Genomic DNA, 23701 nt, shown 5'->3' with positions numbered 1-23701 from the left:
AAATGCATTAGAGGTTGATCATTTCCAAAAGGAGCAGGATGATTGCCATCGATATACACTACCTAGGGTTGTTTTGGTGGTAAAAACGGCAAAGGGTGCATAACAGCTCATTTCTGTCTGCTGCTGATAAAGAAATGCATTCAAGAGTTAAACCCTGTACTGCATTCAGTCGCTGGTAAATGTACAAGTCAAATGGCTCCAATGCAACATGGAAAGTGAACCATTTTGAAAAGCCTGATCACCGAAACAAGAGACGTGGAAACTTTAACCGCATACACACACACACACACACAAACGGACAAAAACATCTTTAAAAATGATCACGACAAATTTAGAAGCCAATACTTTCATCTTTATTATTAATCTTGTTCTCATTTGTTTAAATATTTTTTTCTTTGTAAAATCTCAAAACGAAAACACTGAACAGGAGTGTTAAAGCCTGTCTTAATTTAAAACGAATACACAACAACAGAACATAAAAACATATGGTAACTCTGTTTCTGCATCTGTAAACAACCCACCCCACCCCTCCCAACCACTCCACACAGTTTGATAAGATTTGGCATGTCCTTTTTCTCGAAGCATATGCCTTCAGCTCTTTGTGTCATTAATGTTTTTTGTTTTTTTTTTGTTTGTTTTTTTTTGTTTTTTGTTTTTTTAATTATTGCAGGTCGGACAATAAAAAAGTCTGCTAAAAAACACAACTTAAAATGAGAGAAAAAGCATTAGTGCCAATATTTCTTGAACACACAGCAGTATACCAAGTACACTCAAAACTTTTTGAATAGACCTTCTGTAAAGTAAGCAGCCTTAGTCACACTTAGGACAGGCAGTAACATGCGCACATACATTATCTTCACTCACACAAACGGGGGTGGTTTAATCCACTAACTTGGTCTCAAACTCACTCTTACACGTTTACATACCGTGCGTCATAATGTGCACAATATGCGACACATGGAGAAATGAAATATAGCCTCAAACTGCCAGAAATTCAACTTTCATCACTGCAACAGTAACAAACGTGATTGAGAGAGAATAAGAGTGTGTGAGACACAACAGTAGGAGGTCAGCATTTTGAAAATGGAACAACATTTTTCAATATTTCCACTTCTCAAAAAAATTAAAAAAAAAATTAAAACAACCATACATACAAACAAAAAACAAACTTAACATACACAGTAAGATACAGTTCTGTCGTGAATCAGAGCTGTGTGTTTGCATGTGTCTGGATTCAGTCTCTATTTTCAAGGTACATGAACCCAAAATGCACGTCAACCTCACATTATGTAGTAATTTAAGTTCTCTTCTACAATGCAGGTAATGCTGTTTACAGTGCCCACCTGTCTGAAGGCTCTTCTGTATTTGGTGTGTGCATGTGTATGTAAATCTGTTGATAAGTCCCCTTTTACTAAGGACATTGCAATCCAGTCGGGTCAAGTCTTTCAGACTGACTTTTCATTCTTTTACAGGTTCAAGTCTAAGCAGTTGAAATCTTCATCTGTGGAAAAAGGCCGTATACACATCTAACAGTCCCTGCATTTATTTATATAATAGCTTAAGTCTGGCCACGAGAATGTGTGTAAGCAAGTCTCACATTTTTGCTATATGTGTGTACATTAATATGCATACCATGTATCTGTATGCAAGTGTGTGTGTGTGTGTGTGTAGTACATCAATATGCATACAAGGTATGTGTTTGTGTATGTAAGTGTATGCTATAGTAAGTACAAGTGTTTCCCCAGTGTATGTCGTGTCAATGTGTCTAAATCTATACTTATAAGTGTGGGGCAAATCAGATGGAATCCGCGCCTCCACCCAGCAGGTCGCCAGGCAACAGTGCGGCAGGGTTGTCCATTTGGTGCCTTTCCTCCATCTGTGGTGCCCCCCACAAGCTGCTGCTAGGGTAACCCACCGTCACTGCTCCCCAGAGCCCAGACCTCCCAGACTCCACACCGCCCCCTCCGCCACCGACTCCCTCCCCTGCCCCGTTGGTGCTCCACTGGGAGAATATGCCCAGCCCGGGTCCTTGGGCCGAGGAGGAGTCAGAGGAACCGCCTGTACCATCCAGATTCTGCCAACTGGAGCTGGAGGAGCCCACACTACTTAGAACTGCTGATGCTGCGCCGCCGCCGCCGCCTCCTCCGCCGCCCCCCCCTCCTCCTCCTCCTCCTCCTCCTCCTCCACCACCACCGCTTCCATTACCGCTCGTAGCTGTCCCTGCAACACCCCGCTCGCTCCCCGGGGAGCTGCCTCCGCTGCTCGCCACAGCAGCGCCTGCTCCAGATGCCCCTTGTGCCCCACTGGCTGCGGCCCCTCCTGGGCCGGCCCCGTCTGCCCCCCCAGCCTGGGAATGTGCAAAATAGCGAGCAACTTCTTCCTCACTCACAAACTCCGCCAGGATTGTGGTGTTGCCCAGAACACACCTAGGAGAGATTTGTTTTAAGAGATATTAAAATACACCAAAAAAGGTTGAGGGATGAATATTGAATATTTCCACAAAACAGTCTGCCACTAATGTGTACTTATGTACTAGTGTGCTGTTGAGTTGGCCATTAAGTTATACAAAAGGAGTGCGGAGTAAAGAGATGTCGTGGATCAACCTACATGTGCAGTGCACCCTGGGCCTTGGCTGCTTCTTGTCGGCTGCTGTAGCGAATCAGAGCACTGCCCTGGGTCAAGCCGAGGTGGAAAGTCAGCAAGGGGCCGTGCTGCATGCAGATAGTCCTCAGCGTGGAACCATCAATCTACAGGCAAAGACGGAGGGACGTTGGTTAGGTGTGGGATGCAACAACTTTGCCAGTGTGTGTGATGCAACAACACTAATTGTCCTCAACATACTGTAGTTGACCATTAGGCACGGGAAAAGGTCAGGCAGTCTAGAAGGTTACACAAGAATGATTCCGTATATAATATTGTGTGTGGTGATACATTATGTAGCAAGAGAGTAAATATACACCACTTTGGATATCCAAGGCTGTTCCGAGTGTCCATGGACATGCACACATGCGTGCAGACTTTTAAGGAGGTCTGTGTGCTTTACTATAATATCTATTTGGCGGTAAGGGGTGAGTGTCTAGGCTGCAAAATGGAATACATTACATTCTATGTTTTTCCCAGAGCAGCCCTTCCATGTCAGCCTCATTCATGCAATCCCTAATGATTAATTGGATCATCCGACTTCCCAATCCAATTACAGCTGGGTCACACATGACTCTGTACAATTTGCATAAGATACACGACTGAAGGAGAATGCTGATGAATGGAAACTACTGTTTAATTTAAACACAGGCCAATGTCTGGGCAGCCATATTACTTAATGGAGCCAATATATTGTGCCACGATGACAGGTTGCTCGGACATAAAAATTCTGAATTGCCCTCATGCCGACTTCCCCTCCCTTCTACACCATCTCCTTTGACAGCTGGTGGTACCAGACAAATATAATTTTCACCACCAGTGAAAATGATATTTTCCACTTCCTAGGACAGTCTCCATGATTATCTTTTGTCACCTTCACCCTATTCCTTAAACCTCCTACTTTACCTGAGGGGTCAGGTTGCTTAGCAGTAACCAGCAGCTGCCTCTTGAGGCTACACCATCACTCCAAGCCGAGCCTAAATAGAGAGGAGGAGGGTATAAGGTAAGAAACAATTAGTATGGACATTAGAAATGTGAATTTAAAAAAACACAGAAGACATCTTTATTAAGTTTTATACTTCAAAATCGCATTGGATTGGCTTTGATCGATCTTACTTCATACACAGTGAGGTTCTATGTTGGCTTTGAAAGAGTTAAATCTTTTCTAGTTTCTTGACAAGTTGTAAACAGTACCTGGCCCAAATCTCAAGTCCTGGTTAGCTCCTCCACCTCCCCATGCCCTGGCCAATCGTGGGCCTCCGCTGCCCCAGGGGGAGGGTGGGGCCTGTTTCTGATTGGTTAAGCCAGGAGGGGGGCGCGACAGCTGAGAACTGTTGCGATTGGTCTTCCACAGCTTGTTGTGTCCGATGGGCTCTGGGGGCCAGCTGGGCTTGTACTCGGAGTACTTTGCTAAACAGGAAATGGGGAGGAGGACAGATGAAGGGGATAAGGAGTTTTTAAACACAGAATAAAAACTGGAGAAGAAACTAGAGTGAAGAAAACAGTGTAGCTACTGAAAATCTATTGTTAAAAAAAAAAAAGGACACACACACAAAGAAAAAGGTGATAAAGGCCAATAAGAAAGAGCAATAAAGGCAGAATAGAAGGTATAAATAAAAAGCAGGTACCGCTGCCGTGTGCATTGCCAAGGGAGCTGTCTGAGGCACTGTAGGGCCAGGCACCGGGTGAAGGCAGCAAGGTGTTGAGGGAAGGGTTTGGCCCTGTGATACACAGCAGGAGAATACACAAGTACAAATTATACTACAACAGAAGAGCAATGCTTTGTGTTCAAAACATTTTCCCGGATCCACAATTGAATATGTGTATATGGTAATGTGTATTATTTGTTGTACTGCCATCTTCCAATCAGGAAATTCAATTTAAACACGGGCCAAAAAAAGTCATTGCCATCCTAGAACTACTTTAATTTTGGAAAAAATGGAGACCTTTTAGGTTTAATGTTAATGTAGTTTGTCACTTTCTTTCAAATGTGCGTTGGGTCAAGCAGGTATGAAGAGTTGCTGTAATGCAATGAATGCAGCACCAAAAGGCTGGCATGGTTTTGATTATTTGCAAGTACCTGTATTGTCTCGCAGTAACTGGTGGTCGGAGTCATTTAGGCTAGGCGGACCTGGGGAGCCCAGAACACTACCAGGGGTCATGTAGGGGTCAGACTCTGGGTCTCCAGCACTCTGGATCCCTTTCCAGGGAACACCGGGCTGGAACTCTGTCACCATGATAACAAAGACAAGCGCATCTGGAAATTAGACCCGACTAACTGCATTTTGGCACTAGATAAATAAAAGTTGTCTGAACTAGACAAGTGACCAAGTCTCTCTAATCCAAGTCACAAGTAAGTTTCAATGTATTTGGTCCAAGTCTCAAGCAATACCCAAGTCATTTTTCCCTTCGGCAAGTCAATCACAGGCCTTAGTTAAGACAGGTCAAGTCCCAAGTCAAGTCACTTTTTTTCTCTCCAAGATACTGCAATCTAACCTGCAGTATCCGGTCTGTATAAAGAGAAAAGACAAGGTATTAGTAGCAGTCTAATAATGATAATATTGGCCAATCTAACCCATTCATAAAGTATGACAACGTATTTCGTTTATCATTATTGATATTCAGTAAAATAGATGTAATCAAACAAAAAACAAAACTTTAAAAAAGCTTTTGTTTCTTAATTTCTTCCCAATCAAAATAAATGTTGATTTTTTGACAACTGTTCAAATTTTAATTGATCTTTAATTTGAAAATTTTATGGAGAATTGTTTTAAGAATGTGTCGAAAGAGATGGCAGGGATTGGCACTGCCCTTCCAAAATATTTGGTCGCTCCGGTGCCCCCCAAAACGGCATTGGGCTATAGCAGAGGTTCCCAACGACCACGATGATCAATGCGGACCAGCTCCATTGGCAACGGACCAGCTCTGCAGCAGACCAGCTCGGTCGGAACCAGTCAGGCACCCCCTTACTGGTTCTTGGTCCCCCCTGTGCCACCTCATTAAAAAAAAAATAAAATAAAATAATCCTGGAATTGCCCGTCAATCATGACAATGCCATTCCCAGTGTGCGCTCACATGCCAGGTGACGTCAAACTGACACTTGTAATTAGAGATGCACCGATTGCAATTTTCTTGCCCGATTCTGTCCGACATGAGTCTGACGCGCCAATTCAGATTTTGGACGATTCTGATTTTCATTCAAATGTATGTTCATAATAAAACATTTGGCAATTAAATAACTTTTACATTGTCGTCCGATCATTTTGAGTTTATGCTGCACATACAGACTAATGCTGCAATTTTTAGTTACCACAATAGTGAGATTGCTAATTATGACACTGTTTATTATTGGTCATTATTTACTATGGAACAATAATAGAACATGAAACTCTCCACAAGTTCTAATAAAATACAACACGGAACGGTCACTGAGTTCCAATAAAACAGAACATGGGCCTGTCACCAAGTTTCAGTATAACTGGACACAACATATAACTACATGGAAATGTCCAGTTCAAACCTTAAATTAAAGTCCCTTTCACTTCTTCACGCTTTTCGATTATATTTATATGGTACTTGGCCACTGCAAAATAAATAAATTGCTATCATTGCAAAAAAAAAACCCCAATAATAATAAAAGGCAGACTCTTCTCACTCTTGTTCACTCCTTCGCTCACCGTGCATTAAACTAGCTTAAATCGAACAACTTGTTTTACTGAGTGACTCGTCAAGAACCGAGTCTCAAAAAAGTCGAACCTTTCATCACAAGCGGCGCTCGTGCACTACGAACAACCAGAGCAGACGCGCCCCTGTAATGACAGCTCTAGATACGAGGTCTGCACAAATTTGAAACTGTCAGGCGCTAGATAAATAATTTATATAATCTTCTTAGTTTACCTTGAAATACCTCCAGACAGTCAGTATTTTCTTTCTTTCTCCCCTTTTTGAGCATCAACTATGTTACATTACGTTGGTATTGGAGTTGAGTACTGGAGCATTGTTCCAAGAACGAGTACATGAGTGCTCTATCAGGCGTGTAAATTTGAACGCCACAGAATCTGATATATCTGACACTGATCGGCCGGTCACCGGTCATGGCCAATCAAGCTGAAAACCGGCTGATTCTCGTCATCGATCTATGCATCTCTACTTGTAATGTGAACATTGACAACAATGAACATTAATATTTAATATAAAATTTTAACTGAAAAAGCATAAAATGAACACAAACAAGCCATTTGAGTCATGTCTCAAGTCAAGTCACAAGTCTTTAACTTCCAAATCCAAGTCGAATCTCAAGTAATTTAGTGTTAATTTCAACCACAAAAACAAGGGTCAACTTTTGCTTGTACTAGTGCTACACCACAGAGACTTAGAACCTGTTGAGACCTGGCATTAGAATTGTCTAATCGCCTCAGGCTATCTGCTAGCCACGTACACCCCAAAGTCCCGCTGAAAATCAGATCATCTTAGAATTGGAGGTGTAGGTGATGGTTGTCATTTCATTGCAAAGGCATAAATAAATACAGTATGATACAATTCTATTCTATTTTTTCCAATTTCTAAAAATTGTAAGGAAAATTTGTATGTGACCATTTCCCACCTAAATGAAATACTACCATGATCACAAATTAATTTAAATATTTTTCTATACCAGATGGAAATTATTGGTCATTGAAATTATTTGGTTATGCACGGCAGATGTTATACTGAAAAGTTGGTAGCAATTCTCAATGTGTATAAAATGTCAATATAGAATTGTATCAAGCCATCTCATCAATATCAAATTGAATGAATAAATACTCAAACCCTTTGTATTGAAATCTAATCAAATCCCTGCCCAATACTTAGCCATATCCCTGATAGCATTCAATGACTGTATATCTAATGTACACAAGTGGAAGCACATGTTTTCTTTTAAAAATTGACCAAATTTTGTTAAACTCATTCAGCATTCGATAGGCCTTACTTAACAATTCAGTTCAGTGCAGGATTGTCAGTGTGCGGAAAGTTAGTAAAAAGTGAATCTAACTTTGACCACATCAATAAATCTATAAAATTTTTAACTGTCTGGGGGAAAACACATTTAAATGGTGTCAGTAAAAACCATCACAGCATTTCAGTAAAAATCGTATCAGTTCAACTGAAAATATAAGGTTGAAAATGCTGTTGCATATTGAGCAGGGAAGCTAAATGGGATCACAAGTGGACACTGGTGACGCATGTTGATGCATATTAATTCCGGACTTCAATCAGTCTCAAACTTATCCATACAGAATCTGGAGGCAACATATCAAGTCTGAGAAGGGCCGACGAAGCAGTTACCTGGGGGCCAGCTGGATGGGCCTGGCTTGGTGGCCATCTTGCTCCCGGGGCTCCGGTGCCAGTTGTCTGCCGGGCCTTGAGGGGGAATGCCTAAAGCATCACCCCCTAGCAGCTCATACTGGGAGTAAGGTGAACCTCCTCTCCCCTTCATAGGGTTGGGTAGAGGGCCTTAGGATTGGAATGCAAAACAGACACAAGGTCAAATAGATCGATGGATGTGCTTCAAAACATTTACATAGTGGTTAATTCATTTCAGATACACCGAAGGATTGTCATTGACGCAGTGCAAGTCTTGAGGCAGGTTGGTCCTGAATTCACACAGAAGTGAATCTCACCTTTGCAGGATTCGATTTTTCAAACCATCTGTCACCTACCGTTTTTGTGAAGGGCCGTTTCTGGGGGGGACGGTGCGGGGGAGTGACCTTCCATCATCCATTTAAAGCGGGACTGCTGCCCTCCTATATCCTTCATCCCTCCCATTCCTCCCATCATGGCACCCAGCTCCAGTCCTGAAGAGTTGCTTCCAGGGGCAAGCCCTTTCAGGAAGAGAACACCACCATCATCAAACAACAGCTAAATCCATGGGGTTAATATAGTCTGAAAACTACAGGGAATGTTTACATAGATTAGTGAATATGTATACATTTGCAAATGTTTGGTTATCTGCATAGATGTCCATATAATGTAGTTTGGCACAACTGCAACTTGATCGTTTCTAATAACCTTCTAACAAAAATCAACTTTAATAAGGACTGAACACATGATATAATTGGTGTCATTGGGGAGAAACACATTTGCACAACAGTCATTACACCAAAACAGGTTTCGAGAATGAAATCAAAGCAAGTCCAATTAATCAAACCCTGATACTCATTTATACAAGTTGCCGACAGGACTCACAAGAATACATCCCCTGTGTTTTGGCATGTAGGTCTGACAAGGCCCCCCCCATTCCATGGTGGGGTAGAGGGTCTACCATTGGCTGTTTGGCTGTGCCCCCTCCCAGGTGAGAGGGAGACAGTTTGGAACTCCCTAATCCCCCTACTCCTCCTCCTTGCTGATGTCTCTGCTGCTGGAGAATAGCCATGATCCTGGCCAGCTGTAGAGGACAGGGTGTAAGACAGTAATGTGAGTAGCATCATTAGATGTGTAGGAATTTGTATTTGCACAGTCACAAATTTGTACCACTTGGAAAGATAGGGTTTCTGTATTTAGGGCCCATTTTTTGACATTGACTTCACACAAGCATCAGTTTAACCTAAGTGACCCACCCAACCAATCTCATGGCTGAAGTTATACTTTGGATTCTGACTATAAATGTAACTGGTAATAGCGTCACCACATTCAAATTACTTAAGTGCAATAAACAGACCAGCCAACCTTGGGAAAATATTTACAGTACCGCAATAGTTTAACAGGAAGTCTCCGTAGCGTTTGAGTTACTGCAGCTTAATAACTGTCAGCTATTCACACCGTAGTCGTAGTGTAACGAGGATCATCACTTCGTACGTGATGCAATTCAATAGAAAAGAATATGGAAATGTCACCAAGTTTCAGTATAATTCAACCTGTAACTCACCCAGTTTTAGTAGGACCCAACATATAACTAACATGGAAATGTCCAGTTCAAACTTAAAATGAAAATCAATTTTCACTTTAAGTGCAAATATACATTTATACAGGTACTCCTCCACTCCTCCCCTACGACCAAGTTCCGTTCCGAGGACCAGGTTGATAAGCAAGGACCCATGTTATTTCACGTAAGGGGGCGTGGTGATTGCGAACTGTAGTGTAGTGAATACTGACAGACTGCGGGAACGAGACTGAGAACGGTGATGAGATGAGATGTATATATAGCGTACATAAATAAGTAAATAAGAAGTGTAAATAAATAATCAATCAAATTTGTGAACCTTGAACTACCGCCAAACAGCTGACATTTCCTTTCTTTCGCTCTTTTCTGAGCATCAACTACGCAACTACATTACGTCGCATGGGGTTTGAGTATCGGAGCATTTTTACGAGTACAGTATCGGGCGTGTATATTTGACCGGCACAAAATCGGAAAATATATCTGACACTGATCGATCGATCGGTGCATCTCACGTTTTATGTTAACATAACGGCCACATATTTGTGCTTTATTCTAATTCTCCCATTACCCATTTTACCCAACAACGCAGCGTTACGCCTCTGTGGATAATAAAGTACTGCTCAGTACTGCTGCATATCAGCATATGTTGAGTGAGAGCGAATTAAGAGAATATTTTTTGAGTAGTTTCAGCTGGCATTTTTTACCTGCGTATTTTTCCTAAGAATTCCATAATTGGTATACAAAATGCATGCAGGTTGGCAGGTCTGCATAAATGCAAGACTTATTTTGGAATTCAAAAAGTTTGACCTAAATGTGTCTATTAGGCTGTGGCTGGCTAACCTGCTGTGGATCTGGTTGCTGCCGGAGAGGCTGAGCGAACTTCCTCTGGTTCTGCAGAAGCTGCTGCTGCTGCTGTTGTTGTTGTTGCTGCTGCTGCTGCAGCAGGAGCTGACAAGCCTGTGGGTCGGCAGGAAGAGTGGGGGACGGGACACACAAATGCAGGAAAATGTTTATTTCAATCAACAGAACTGAACAAAAACAAATTAAAACTCATCTTCCAAAAAAACAACAAATAAATAAAAAATAAAAACACAGCCCAACATAAATAAACTAATCAATTGTATCGTGTCAATATGTTAGCCAGTTTGCACAGCACTGCACTGAATGTACTCTGCGGTGTAAAAGTGACCTAATGATCAATCAGTGAGCGCCCCAATAGTGTTGTGACAGCAAATCACTCACCAAATGGAACTGCTGCACATGGGGGTAAATGTTGCTCAGCATTGCTAGCTGCTGTGGGGACAGCTGAGGAGGAAACACCCCTCCACCAACACCTCCCACGCCTCCCACACCTCCCACTACTCCACTCACACTGCTGCCAGGAGAGGGCATCTGCTTTAGCATAGGGCCCGGCACCTACAAGTCAAATGAACCAAATTCAGTCCTATCTGTCCTGAACACAAATAAACTGATGACTGATGGCAACATGTGGTACACAGCACCCCAGGTGTACAGTACTCCCAAAAATCTAATTGGATCTACATGAATACATGACGACCTATATTGTATTCAAAATGTAGATGTTCACAGAAACTTTGCCCAACGCCTACTAGCAGATTAAAGAGGTACCTGTGCAGACAGGAACTGATGAGGCACTTGAGCACGTAACCCCTGGGAAGGGTTCATTGGATGCATGCCAGGCTGATGCATCCCTCGAGGTGGAGGCATCCCGCTACCACTGCCACCAAACACTCCATGGCCACTCAGCTGCAGCAAATCATCAGAGGATATAATGATCATTCATTATAGTATAGATTGACTTTCTTAAGAGTTCATTTAAAAGTAGGAAATATGGCTGGGCAATACATTCATATATATCCCGATATAAGACTAGATATCGTATTCAATATCGATTTTAGTTATCGTAATATCAGGCCAGTTAAATGCTGTTTCTTTCTCATTAATAACTCTACCTGCTTAGTAGGGCTTGACAATATGGCCGAAAATGTGATTCCAATTTTTATTCTGATTGATGTTGATAATCACAATGTATATTTAATAATAATAATAATAATCCATTTATAGTTTTAAGTGTATTCTCATGGCTTTCAATATATTAGTGATGGTTTTAATGTTGTAGCTGATCGGTGTATATACACAATTAATCAATATTGAGGTATCGGTCAAAAATACTGGGATCTTTAATTTTGTCAATATCGCCCAGCCCTAGCTGGAAATGTTGATACCAGTCTTGTGGTTTAGTACATACAGTATGTTGCAAAACTGATATAGTATAAATCAGAAGACAATTCACATGGAATCCAGAGAGAGAGAGAGAGAGAGAGAGAGAGAGAGAGAGAGAGAGAGAGAGCTCTCAGAGCTCATCAGTCAAAGCAAAAAAAAATCCATCATTTTGATGGGTTCTCATACCTTGTCACCGTAGGGCCCCAGGTCTCCAGCACCCATCTCTTTCGAACCTGGCATGCGGTAGCCTCCTCCACCTCTTCCTCCTCTACGCATCTCTCCATTATAGTCATTCATTCCTCGCTTATCACCCTCCATTTTCTTGTCGACGTTTGGGTCGTCAGCCTGAAAATGAATAGAACCACGCAAGCGCCTGGATAAATTCATTGAGTCTTGCGTGAAATAATCAGCCGGAGCGGACTGATACGCCATTGTGCATGATATTATTTCCGGTTATGTAAGAGAGCTGTGATTGATTTATGGCTTATACTGGAATATTGGATTAATCCTTAATGGAAAAACTGTTTCCCAAGTCAGTGTGACAGTTAAATCAGCAATTAGAAATAACCATCTGAAACGGTTTAGAATGTTACTGTTGGCAAACAAACAGCAGCATGAACATGCCATTGTTGAGACTGTAATAAAAGCATGCTTCTTTCATTTTTCAGAAAGGTTCTTAAAACTTACCAGGAGAGCCATGTTGGTAAACTGACGTGAAACCGGGTTCACCCAGCTATCCCCGCCTCCACCCTTTGGGGAAAAAAAAGAGGCAAATTAAACAGAAAATATAAAATAGGATTAAATCAGATAGTAACATTTATCACTCCCTTTATGATTGTTGAAAGTTGTTTCAAGTCATTGCTCAGGTCAGCACACAGTTTAAAAACTACAGCGTAGAGTGTAAAACTTGTAAAATAAATATGTCGATGCCCTCGTTGATGGAGAAAGTCTGGACACCTCCGCTTCCTACCTTGATGTTTCCTCTCTTCCCTCCGTGACTTTGGCTCCAGCCTCCAGAGTTGAAGGAAGAACCGCTCCCTTGGGAGCCGGTGCTGTTCCAGACCCCAGCGCTGCCGCTGTCCTCCTCCTCCTCCCAACTGGAGTGACGAGAGGCGGCGACAGAACCCTCGCCCTTCCCCCCCCAGCCCTCCATTGACTTGGAGCCTTGAGGAAAGAAGGAAAAATAAAAAATGTTCAAACTTATAGTGTGGGTTGTTAATCAGAACAATTGAAGTTCTGTCTTTTTGGAACGGGTTAATACAGGGGTGATGGAAAAAAACTAATGTTATCTCACCAGTTTTGATGGGATTGGAAGAAGGGTTCCCCCAGCTGGAGGATTTAACAGGCTCAAGATCGGGGTCACCCCAGCCGGTTGGTGCCTCTGTCGTCTGTCCCCAGGTGCCTGTACCATTGTCCGCAGACTGTGAACCTCCACCCCACATACCTGCACCTAGCGACAAAGGAGGGTCAAAGAGTAAGCGCAGCTAGAAATATATTTTGATCACAAACAAATATGAAATTGAATAAAGACTCCATCTCCTTGCAACGGAGGAGAGTGATGGCGTGAACTTACAAATGGGAGGTTAAATTTGTTTAATTACAAATACATTTTAATAATGAAAGTGAAAATAACTTCCACAAGCCGGTTCGTTGTCTTGCACCACAAATCAATGACGTGTTTTAACAATGACAGCAATGCAAGCTATTTATACCAGCAAAAACCATCAACCATCGTCAGAATGGAACCATTTCCCAAGTGCTTCAACGAGAATGTTGGAATTTCTTAGTGTTAAAGCCACAACTTTACAGGAGATCTGTTTAAATTTAATTTTGGTTATTTAGCAACTGTTGAGCTGAGGTGTGGGCTTCAGCTAGGGCTGCACATTTAATCATATATTAATTGCAATGTCGATATTGGCCCCCACAATTAATAGGCCGTGGCCGGGGATGATATGGTTAAGATATTTTTTAATCTCCAATTTGTCTGCTATCCACACTGTCTAAGCGTCCAAAAAGATATTGCGCTAATGATATGCCAGCATAAATACGCCTATAACGTTTTGTAAATGAGTGCAATTTGCCCTTCTTTTTAGTCTGATCACATTTATCAATGTGGCAAATGAAATAATCTTTGCATTTGTGTGCCAGCGGGAGTCCACTGCAGGCTCTGTGGAGCGAGCGTGTGCACACACACAGGCTATATGGACATGGGACACACAGGGCTTTTTTTTTTTTAAACGGGCACGTGCAGCAATGCATATTGGAGTCTCCATTTACACCACTGGATAGGCTGTTTTTTTCTTTGCAAAAAACCTGCAGGTGTAATTAACTGACCTTGTTGAGGAAAAATCATTTTTATTTGGTACCATGTAGGGCTGTGACTATCACCAAATTACCATGGTTGAGCTCATTAACGTCATCACTGTAAATAAAAGAAAACGTGGTGACGCGGGACATGTGCCCCTTCCCCCTTACTCAAAATAACAAAAACACACTGTTTTAAAGATGTTTAATTTGGAGGAGCGGGGCACGACAAGCCGTGTTTGTGTCCATGTCCAGACTATTCACACATAAAAATATATTTATGATTTGCCTTATTTTTAATTCCTAATTGAAATGTTGTCCCTGTGCATTTTTGTAAGCTTCTATCCGTTATCCCACTATTGTAATGCAGACATTTTAACTTTATATATAGCTTTAAGAAGACTGAATCAGACCTGCCAACCCTGGGAAAATATTTTGGTACCACAACAGTCTCTGTGGTGTTTGAGTTACTGCAGCTTACTTACTGCAGAGTTACTGCAGCTTAATGCCTCCATCTGGTATTCAAACCGTAGCCGTCTTGTAACGAGGCTCATCACATCGTATGCGAGCTACTACGGCTAATTACTACGGCTAACTATACTACGGCTGATTCCTATTTCTGATTTTGTCTGACGTGCAGATTCCGATCTGCTGTACGTCGATGACAAATACATCTGGTGATCTGATCACACTGATGGGACAGCTGCGCATACAGACTACCGCTGCAATTTTCAGTTACCACATAGTGAGATTGCTGATTTTGACGCTGTTTATCATTCACTATGGAACAAAATTAGATCATGAAACTCACAGAGTTCCAAAAAAATTGAATATGGGAAAGTTTCAGTACAATTCAACCTAGAACTCTGAGTTTTATTAGGACCCAATATATAACTAACATGGAAATGTCCAGTTCAAACTTCAAATGAAAGTCTCTTTCACTTTAAGTGCAAATATACATTCATATTATATTTATATTGAACTTTGCAAAAATAAATGGCCGACTCTTCTCACCTTCGTTCAATGGAAGTCCTCCTTCCCCACTATGTGTTAAACCAACTGAGTCAAATTGAACGACTCGTTTTACTGAGTGACTCGTCTAGAATCAAGTCTCAAAAAATGAGAAACTTTTCATCAAGATAGGAGCTCCGCTGTGACAGAGGTAGATACGCAGTCTGCACAATGTTAGAATATTGTCAGCCGATAAACAAATAATTGAGTTTAACTTCTTTGTTTACCTTGAAGTACCTCCAAACAGCTGACATTTCCTTTCTTTCGCTCTCTTTTTTGAGTGTCAACCACGCAACTACATTACATTGGTATCCGGTTTGAGTATTGGAGCATTTTTCCGAGTACAGTGCATGAGAACAGTATCGTTAAAGTAATTGGACTGGCACAGAATCGGGGGGGCGCACACACACGCACGCACGCTGAATTCATGTGAAGAAAGTCCTATTTTGATTCAAAGATTTGTACATTTGAGTTTTTATTATAGGTTTATATCATTACATTATTATTGTGAAGGCAGTTTTTCTGTTGAATTACAAAGTGCAATAAAATAATTGTGTTTCCCAAAATGGATGAATCATGATAAATAATTGCGATCACAATATTGAGTAAAATAATCGTGATTATCATTTTAGCATTATAATTGTGCAGCCCTGACTTCAGCCACAGCCTGTGAAAGTTGAAGATAGATAGATGAATGATCATTTATCTATATTGGATTTCCATTTTGCAGTGTCACTATTAAGCAGTAGTAAAGTCTTTCACGTACCCATTGCAGCGTTACTGGAGTTTGACTCCCTGTTGGGTGGCATGGCCTGCTGCCTTCTTGGGGGCTGCGACGGCATGGATGGCGGTGGCGGGCCCTGCTGATTGTGGCCTGGGCCTGACGCAGCACTCTTCTTGTCCCACAGGTTCACATTCTTGCTGTTATAGCGCGTGGGGTCCCCCCAGGCCGAAGTGCCGTCATCGATCTCCATCTTGCGGCTGATGGACTGAGGGGAGGGCTCCTCCCAGCCGCTGGGCTCCGTGGACTCGACCCCGCCCCCGACGATCTGGGTGAGCGGGCCCGAAGTCCAGCTCAAACTTTGGTTCTGATTCTTGGACGGTGGACCACCTCCACCTACAGGCCGGCTGCCCCACCCTCCGTGCATGGACGCACCCGGCTGCTGCTGGCCCTGTGATTGGTGCTGCTGTTGATTTGGGGCTTTCATTGGTGCCACTTGGCTGTTTGGTATCTGTGCTGATGCAGTATGTGGCTTGACACTCCCCCACTCCTGATGAGGTTTGCCGCTGGTCATCTCTCCTCCCCAGCTTCCCCTCTGAGGTCCTCCTTCCTCTACGTTGCCCCAGGAGGAGCTCTCGTCAGAGCTGCCTCTTCCTCTGCCTCGTCCGTCCCCCCACACCCCTGCGGGCTTGGAGTCCCTCTGTCCCCAGTCTCCTCCCCCTCCAACTTCCTTCCATCCTCCTGTTCCTTTATTGTCTGGAGCAGCACCCCACCCACGAGACTGTTCTCCAACATCTCTCCAGTTCCCCCCTCCTCCAACTCCCCCGCCTCTTCCCCTGCAATCGCCCCATTCCTTCTCTTCACTCCCCCATGCTTTGCCCTGGCTCTCAGGTGGGAGATCCCCCCAGCCTCCAGCTGCCTTTACCTGGCCGCCCTCAGAGTCCCCCACTGGAGATCCAGGTTTCCTCATGCTTCCACCCACCATGTGAGCACCGCGCATCGGCTGCGCTGGGGAGCTACTGCTTTCCCAGCCTTCCCTCATTGAACCAGGAGCAGAGTTGGTGCTGGACATGTGCGCACCAGCAGATGGATCAGTAGTCATTGAACTGGTATTGGATGGGTGCCCAGAACCATGTGTAGCGGTTGTGGATGGCGATGAGAACGCAGATGAAGATGAAGTGCCTTTTTCGTTTCTTTTTCCTTCCCCTGCCTTGGTATTCAGCTCCCAAGCCACATTTTGTCGGATCTGGGTCTGGCCCCAACCAGTGTTGGACAGAACCCTGGGGTCCAAGTCCGTCCGACTGAGCATGCTCTGTAAGGCCACTTCAGCGTTGGGGGTCGGGTGGTGGGAGCGGTGGCGTCCAGACGAATTCTCGGTCTTCTGATTGTGAGGCCCACTCCCATCTCCACCGCTCCCAGCGCCTGAACCTCCACCGCTGGAGGACGGAGGCCCTCCAACTCCTCTGCCTCCACCCTGCCCCCCACTTCCGGATCCCCAGTCACCCACAGCGCCGTCTCTGCTTTCTCCTCCTTTCTGATTGTCCCAAGCTCTTGTCATAGTTGCAAACATTGGTGAGGCAGAGTCCTGTGATACTCCGCCCCCAACACCTACACTACCTCCACTACTGCTGCTGCTGCTGCCGCCGCCACCACCGCCACCACCACCACCACCGCCACCACCGCCACCACCGCCACCACCACCGCCTCCTGCCGCTGTCCCTCCACTTCCTATTGCAATATTACCAGAATCTCCTCCTCCCCCTGTACCACCCCACTCTGACTCCGAACTCCCCCCTCGCCAAGCTCCCTGAGATACCACAGGGGTATTTGAGCTACCATCCTTTTGTACACCCCATCCAGTTCTCTCACCTGGGCTGCTGAAGCCCCACAACTTCTCTTCCTGCACCTGAGCTCCACCTCCTCCTCGACCCCACCCATCAGTTTGTGAGGCACCTGCACTGAGGTCAGAGGAGGTTGGCGGCATGGCTCGCCACGAAGAAGAGGCTGCAGAGGAGGTGGATGAAGAGCCAGAGAGACTAGCATTTCCTCCTTCAACATCAGCAAGCCCAATGTCCATCCCCTCTCCACCTCCTTGATTTGGTCCAAGCCCTGCTCCCATCCCTGACCCCACGGATCCCAACTCGGGCCCCAGACCCGTCCAGTGCGGCTCCTCCACAGCTCTGCCTCCTACGGCCATTTCAGGTTGCTGCTGAAGGATTTCATCCTGACTCGCGGATGGCAGAGACTGAGTGGTGATGAGGGTGGCGTTGGCAGAGAATGGGGAAGCAGAAGTAATGGATGAGTGAAGAGGAGGGGCCTCACTGGCCGAAGCCGATGTCCCATCCTGCACCAAGGCAGGCCAGGCAGAAGGGTTGCTGCTTGGGTTAAAGTTGGCATCGGGGACGCCGTTGTTGCAGCTGCTCACTGGGCCCTCCTGAGTCCCGGGAAGAAGATGGGAAACTTTAGAATTGTAGAATGCCTCACCTCCTGGCCCGGCCTCAACCTGAGAGGACGCAGAGGAACCCCACGGGACGCCACCCGACTCGACACATTCACTGAGTGATGACGAGGAGGGAGGAGGAGAGGAGTGAGGTGGGGAAGGATTGTCTGAGTTCCTTGCACCACCTGCTGATGCTGCTGCTGCTCCTCCCTTCTGCTGGATGTTTCTCTCGCTCCATGAGGCACTACTGTTGTTATGGGGGGCATCTTGTTCCCTGTTCGCTCCTCCTGCTACCCCATCTGAACCCAACTTGGCCCCGCCCAGGATACTCGGCCACTCCTCCAGGTCAGTCCCATCCACAATCACCTTCTCCCAGCCCTGAGAGGGGGGCTGGCTGCCAGAGCCTGCCCCCCATGTGGAATTTGCATAAGTAGTAGAAGACGACGACGGAGCAGCGACACATGATGAGGATGAGGAGGAGTAGGAGGGTGAAGGGGAGGATGAACCCGGGATTAGATCTGGAATGAAAGAGGACAAATCAAACACCGACTTTTGCCTTTTTCCCCCATCTTTTTTTTTTTTTTAAATTATAAATAAATAAATAAATTAATTAATTAATTAATAAAGCTTCATAAACATATTCCAGCTTGTGGGGATTTCATACCAAGGCAAACAAACAGAAGAGTGTACACATAAGCCTCTAACACTGTCAGCATTAAGGGATGCACAGCATGGGACATTTCTTTCCTTTTTAAATCACTATTAGATTCTGCAACATTAACTTACCTGTGGCTCCAGCTGTGGTTGCATTGGGGTTATCTCCTGCCTGTGAGGAGAGGGGTGGAGTGGCTCCCCGGCTACTGCCACTGCCCCCCCCTCCTCCCCCCAACAGCATCGAGGACAACGGTGGCTGGCCCCTCTTCAGTAGCACTTTGTGGTCCTGCTGGCAGCGAAATCTCGGTGGCACCTCCCTGGGCATGTAGCGCTGCTGCTGTGGGGTCTGGCTTCCAGAGGAGGCGGAGGTGTTGGAGGAGGTGGAGGGCTGTCCGTTGGCCACAGCAGCCCGCTGCTTTGCATTATTCCCACCACCGGGAGGGACTTGTGCAGAAACCCCAGCTGCACCAGGACAGGAGGAGGAGGGGGGAGCGGGGCCAGGACTGGGGGACGCTGAGCCCGGGGTTGTGAGCGGCTGCGTAGGTGAGGGCTTGGCTGATTCTGGCACTGCAGAGTAGGTGGGGGTAAGAGAGGTTCCTGTTAGACATGATTTCAGTCAGAAGTCCAAGAGAATGTCAGGCACTCAACCCTTCTTCACTGCTATTTATTGTCAGATTGTGGTTAGACTGGTCATCCTCTGGATGTAGAATATATGTGGGCTACTGACTTCCACTGATGCGACTCTCGGATACAGTCATATAAAGATTTGTCTGTTCTTGAATAGTATAATATAATTTTTGTCGAAATCTTTCGGATAACCACTGACATATAGATGCAATGATGATGGATCACAAAAAAGAAAAGGAGTGAGCGCATTACAAGGATAGACAAAAAACACTTACCTTTGATTTTCTGTTCTGGCACCTGAAATTACAGAATACAGTAGACATTGCTTAGAAAATATGAAATATTCACTTGCTTGTCCAATAATCAACATTTTAGGTTTTGGTTGTCGCTTGCATTCATTCTATATCAAAATAATAAAATGAGATAGGAAAGGTTTGGTCTTTAGCTCTGCAACCTAATCAACATTTTTGTTTTAACAAAGATAACTGGTTAAATGCAGTTAAACAACTAGTTAACTATTTCAATATTCAGGAAAACAAATGAGCACCCCCTGTGGGTTCAAAATGTCCTTTAGACCAGAGTTTTTCAATTGCTGTGGTGCGGTTTACTTAGAATAACTTAAAATACATAAATAACGTAAAATAGGTGTGTTGCAAAATCAATATTGTTTGTCAGAATAAGCTCAAGTTTCACACTGAAAGTGAGAACTTTTGGTAGTGATAAAAGGTTTGACTCTATTAGAGATATGGTAATTGACAAGTTACTCAGGAAAGAGTAAATAGTCTTTCGATTCTCCTGACTCCAAAGACATTTAATAGTAGTATGCTGTGGGATTATTTCATTGTGGAAAGTGTGGAAGTAAAAATAAATGTGCCTGTACTCCCCGTATTCACATGTTGGGGGGGGGGGGGTTAACCAAGATAACAGACCTGACGTCGGGGCAACATAGGGGCCTGCACCATTAAAGGTGAACAACATTCCCTTTGTATAGACCATTATTTATTCTAACTTGTATAAAGTCGTTTTGAATTACAGGTACTCCTCACTTAACGACCGAGTTCTGTTCCTAGGACCAGGTCGTTAAGCAAATTGGTCGATAAGCGGGGACGCGTGTTATTTCACAGTAAGGGAGCGTGGCCATTGGGAATGCTAGTGTAGTGCATACTGAGACTGAGAACGGTGATGCGCGATGAGATGCTTGATGCTGAGACGCCGCGGAATTGTACGCAGCGCACAATACAGACTGATCAGAGAGCTGGTCATAAGTCTGAACGGTCGTTAAACAGGTAGGTCATTAAGTGAGGACTACCTGTACTCTATAGATTTGATTTCATGGAAACATGGGACTACCAACACGGATTACAGTTTTTAGAGTTCCCGTGGAACACAGCATGACTTCCTGCTGTCTCTCCACCTGATACAAACTTGGAGAGCTTTCTAATCCACCTGAACCAGAGAGCACGGGCAGCAGCCTTTACCAACGATGGCACCAGAACTGGTGGAATAGATAATGAGTGAAACCAGCTGTTTCGGACCAAACAGGTGCCAAATACAAAGCGCAAAACACAGATGCCCACAATCTAAATAAATACTACATCCATGTACATATTTGGTCAATGACGTCATGGCAACCCTCAGCAATAAAATCTGATATTTTCATTTTAATATGTCCACTTGAACTGTCACTTGATAGGGCAGAACAGAGTACCGGCAGTTTGTGAGAGGTGCCTGTGCGCTAGAAAAACTTACAGTACGCCAAAGAGTAAAACATAGAAGCTCCGGTACTGCGCTGTGGCAGAAAAAAAGGCTGGGAAACACTGCTTAAAACCATTTGATGTTGTCAAACGTATTTGAGCATCTAGTTAGTCTTAGCGTCACGATTCTTCAAAATCTACAGTGATAAAGACCAAACGATTAGCATATGAGCTCATTTTGATTAAGGCTGAAGATGTTTCCTGCTTTGGCAGCCACTTTGGAAGGACGTTAACCACATCTTTATGGTCAAATCATATTAGAGATGAGGTCAAGTCGGAAAGTAGATGCACAACAGGGTATGAACAGTGGACTACATTTATACATAATTATATGCAGAGTAAATGTGATGTTTTTTCCCCCGATGAGCTGAGCAAATAATGATGGCACTTCAGAAGTCATGTGTTGGAAGTGTAAACTATTGGGTTTTTTGTGATATCATTACCTTCTGAGAGGTTTCCCTTTTCTTTTTATCCTCTTTCTTTTTTCTCTTGTCTTCCATGAACTGCTGTTCCCTTTCCTGATTCTCCTGTCTGGTGAAACAGTTAAAATGCTGTTTGTGTTTGTTGCATGGCAAACCAAGTTGAAATCATTTTGCTTAGACACATGCATGCATTACGATACACAAAATCAGAAACGTTGATGTAAACATAATAAATTGAGTTAAACCGGAATACTTTCAAGATCTAATTAGACAAAAAAAAAAAGTAGTTAATGTTGCTCCAACTGTAACGTTAACCAGTAGCAGGGTAGCTTGCCAACCTGCTCTCTGCATTATTCATTACCCAACAAACGATTGCAATTGCAACCAACAACCAAGACAAGGCAGCAGCCAAACTTGATACCAATAACACGGTGCAGCCCAGTGCACTTGAAGAGTCCGTATTTACTTTGCGTCTTCAATCTTTAGTGCAGCCTCATATTAAAAAGGTCATAAATAATATCGGCATTTCTTCCCACGGCCTTGCAGACAACATTTGTGTGTGTCTATCCAGTCTCAAACGTTGGCAGGAAGGCTTATGTCTTCACTGGTCTTATGCTTGCCGTCCACCTGGACAAATATAGAAACGGTGAGGCCGGCTGTGCTGTTGGACTCGGAATAGAAAGCGAGTTCGCGCTTGACAATGAGCAACAAGGTAGTTGCAGGTTGGAAAGGGGCTCCCACGCCCACAGTGGGTGCATCTCTGGTAGAGATCTGCGTGCCAATCTGCCATTAAAAACTGTACCGCCACTGCCGAAACCGTCAACGCCGATCCACCTCTTAGGTTTCGCTTTTTCAGGAAAGCACATTGAGACCTTCCCTCCCTCCCTCCCTCCCGATGCTTCTCTCAGACCGAAAGCGTGTTCGCGTCGGATAAACGCTCCGAGCAGCTGCTGTCACCGCCGCGGCCTCGTCTCCGGCTCTGCTCGGTAAAGAGACGCACAAAGCAACGGGTTTCGCCACCTCGCTTACCCTGCACATGGGCCGGACTGAGAGCTTCACCCCGGCACTCCACCGTGTGCATGACGGTGCAGCTGTCAGGTGAAGCAGCTGAACACCGACGGGGGCTGCCAGGGCCAAATACTATAATAACATCGCCATCATTTAAACTCGTCCGTTGTTTTCCACGCCGTATTATTGTTCACATTTGGAATTGTTCTGTACAGAATATACCTGCTATTTTATTATTGATACCCACAGCCAATACTAGAAACCATACTGCCGCCTAGCCCGTCATAGCCTTTTAATGTAATGTATCCTGTGCATAGAATAACATTTTGATTATTCAATGTATTATGTTTGTTTTTACACTGTTGGGATGTTTAATTACAACTGTTCGCCCTACTTCGTACCGACCACGCACTTCTACGTCCGAATAAACAGATTGTGGTTTAAACCATCAACTTCAGCTGCGTTTGTACCGCGCAGCAAGCAAAAACACAGCACGCGAAAAAAAAAACACGCGCACATAGGGAAAAGCTCGACGTGCGTTACAAAATATCCATATATAAAATAATCACTAGAAAAGATTGCATCGACACAGTCGGTACTCACCTCAGGAATCACATACAACATAAAGTGCTTCTGTGCGAAATCCTTGCAGACCTGTCGCAAGCAGCCTAGCTAGCTAGCTAGCTAGCTAGCTAGCTAGCCCCCCACACACACACACACACACGAAAAGCTAGCTAGCAGGCTAGCTAACTCGGGAAGCTAGGTCTTCGAGGCTTTCAAGGCTGAACGGAATAAGAAACGACATCGCCGTGGGGCGAAATGTTAATCGTTGGAAAAAAAAAAGATGCAGACGAGCGAATATCCTTTTTTTCGCGCGAACGCAGTTTTTCAAATGGCGAAGGGAAGCTGGGTAACCTCTCGGCGGCTGTCAAACGCTGTGTGATCGCTTAGTTTACT

General features: G+C 44.3%; 1 protein-coding gene across 1 annotated transcript; it reads right to left on the bottom strand.

Annotated features, from left to right (window-relative positions):
• Nucleotides 1–379: 379 nt before the first annotated feature.
• On the bottom strand, nt 380–23676 carry tnrc6bb.1 (trinucleotide repeat containing adaptor 6Bb.1). Its single transcript, XM_080008892.1, has 21 exons — nt 23348–23676; nt 21758–21845; nt 19836–19857; nt 19066–19500; nt 15885–18797; nt 13098–13253; nt 12774–12967; nt 12491–12553; nt 11990–12148; nt 11189–11326; nt 10802–10975; nt 10400–10516; nt 8866–9064; nt 8340–8501; nt 7966–8133; nt 4721–4867; nt 4269–4361; nt 3835–4050; nt 3547–3617; nt 2608–2747; nt 380–2426 (listed from the first exon to the last, which is right to left on the bottom strand). Exons 2-21 carry the CDS (start codon nt 21812–21814, stop codon nt 1796–1798), a joined length of 6255 nt encoding a protein of 2084 aa, XP_079865018.1. The 5' UTR covers nt 21815–21845; nt 23348–23676; the 3' UTR covers nt 380–1795.
• Nucleotides 23677–23701: the final 25 nt, after the last annotated feature.

Source organism: Zeus faber (assembly GCF_960531495.2).
Source record: "Zeus faber genome assembly, chromosome: 11".
NCBI classification, from domain to species: Eukaryota; Metazoa; Chordata; class Actinopteri; order Zeiformes; family Zeidae; genus Zeus; species Zeus faber.
The sequence above is the reverse complement of the archived record's forward strand: the minus strand, read 5'-3'. Positions and strand labels throughout refer to the sequence as shown.

Bases quoted from the DNA above. Each gene is read 5' to 3' on its own strand.
- tnrc6bb.1 (XM_080008892.1), bottom strand. From the start codon at position 21,814: ATGGAAGACAAGAGAAAAAAGAAAGAGGATAAAAAGAAAAGGGAAACC. The intron at 12,149-12,490 runs GTAAGTTTTAAG...ATTCATTTTCAG, and splicing joins TTACCAACATGGCTCTCCTG to GCTGACGACCCAAACGTCGA. The intron at 11,327-11,989 runs GTATGAGAACCC...GATTTGCTGCAG, and splicing joins TGGGGCCCTACGGTGACAAG to CTGAGTGGCCATGGAGTGTT.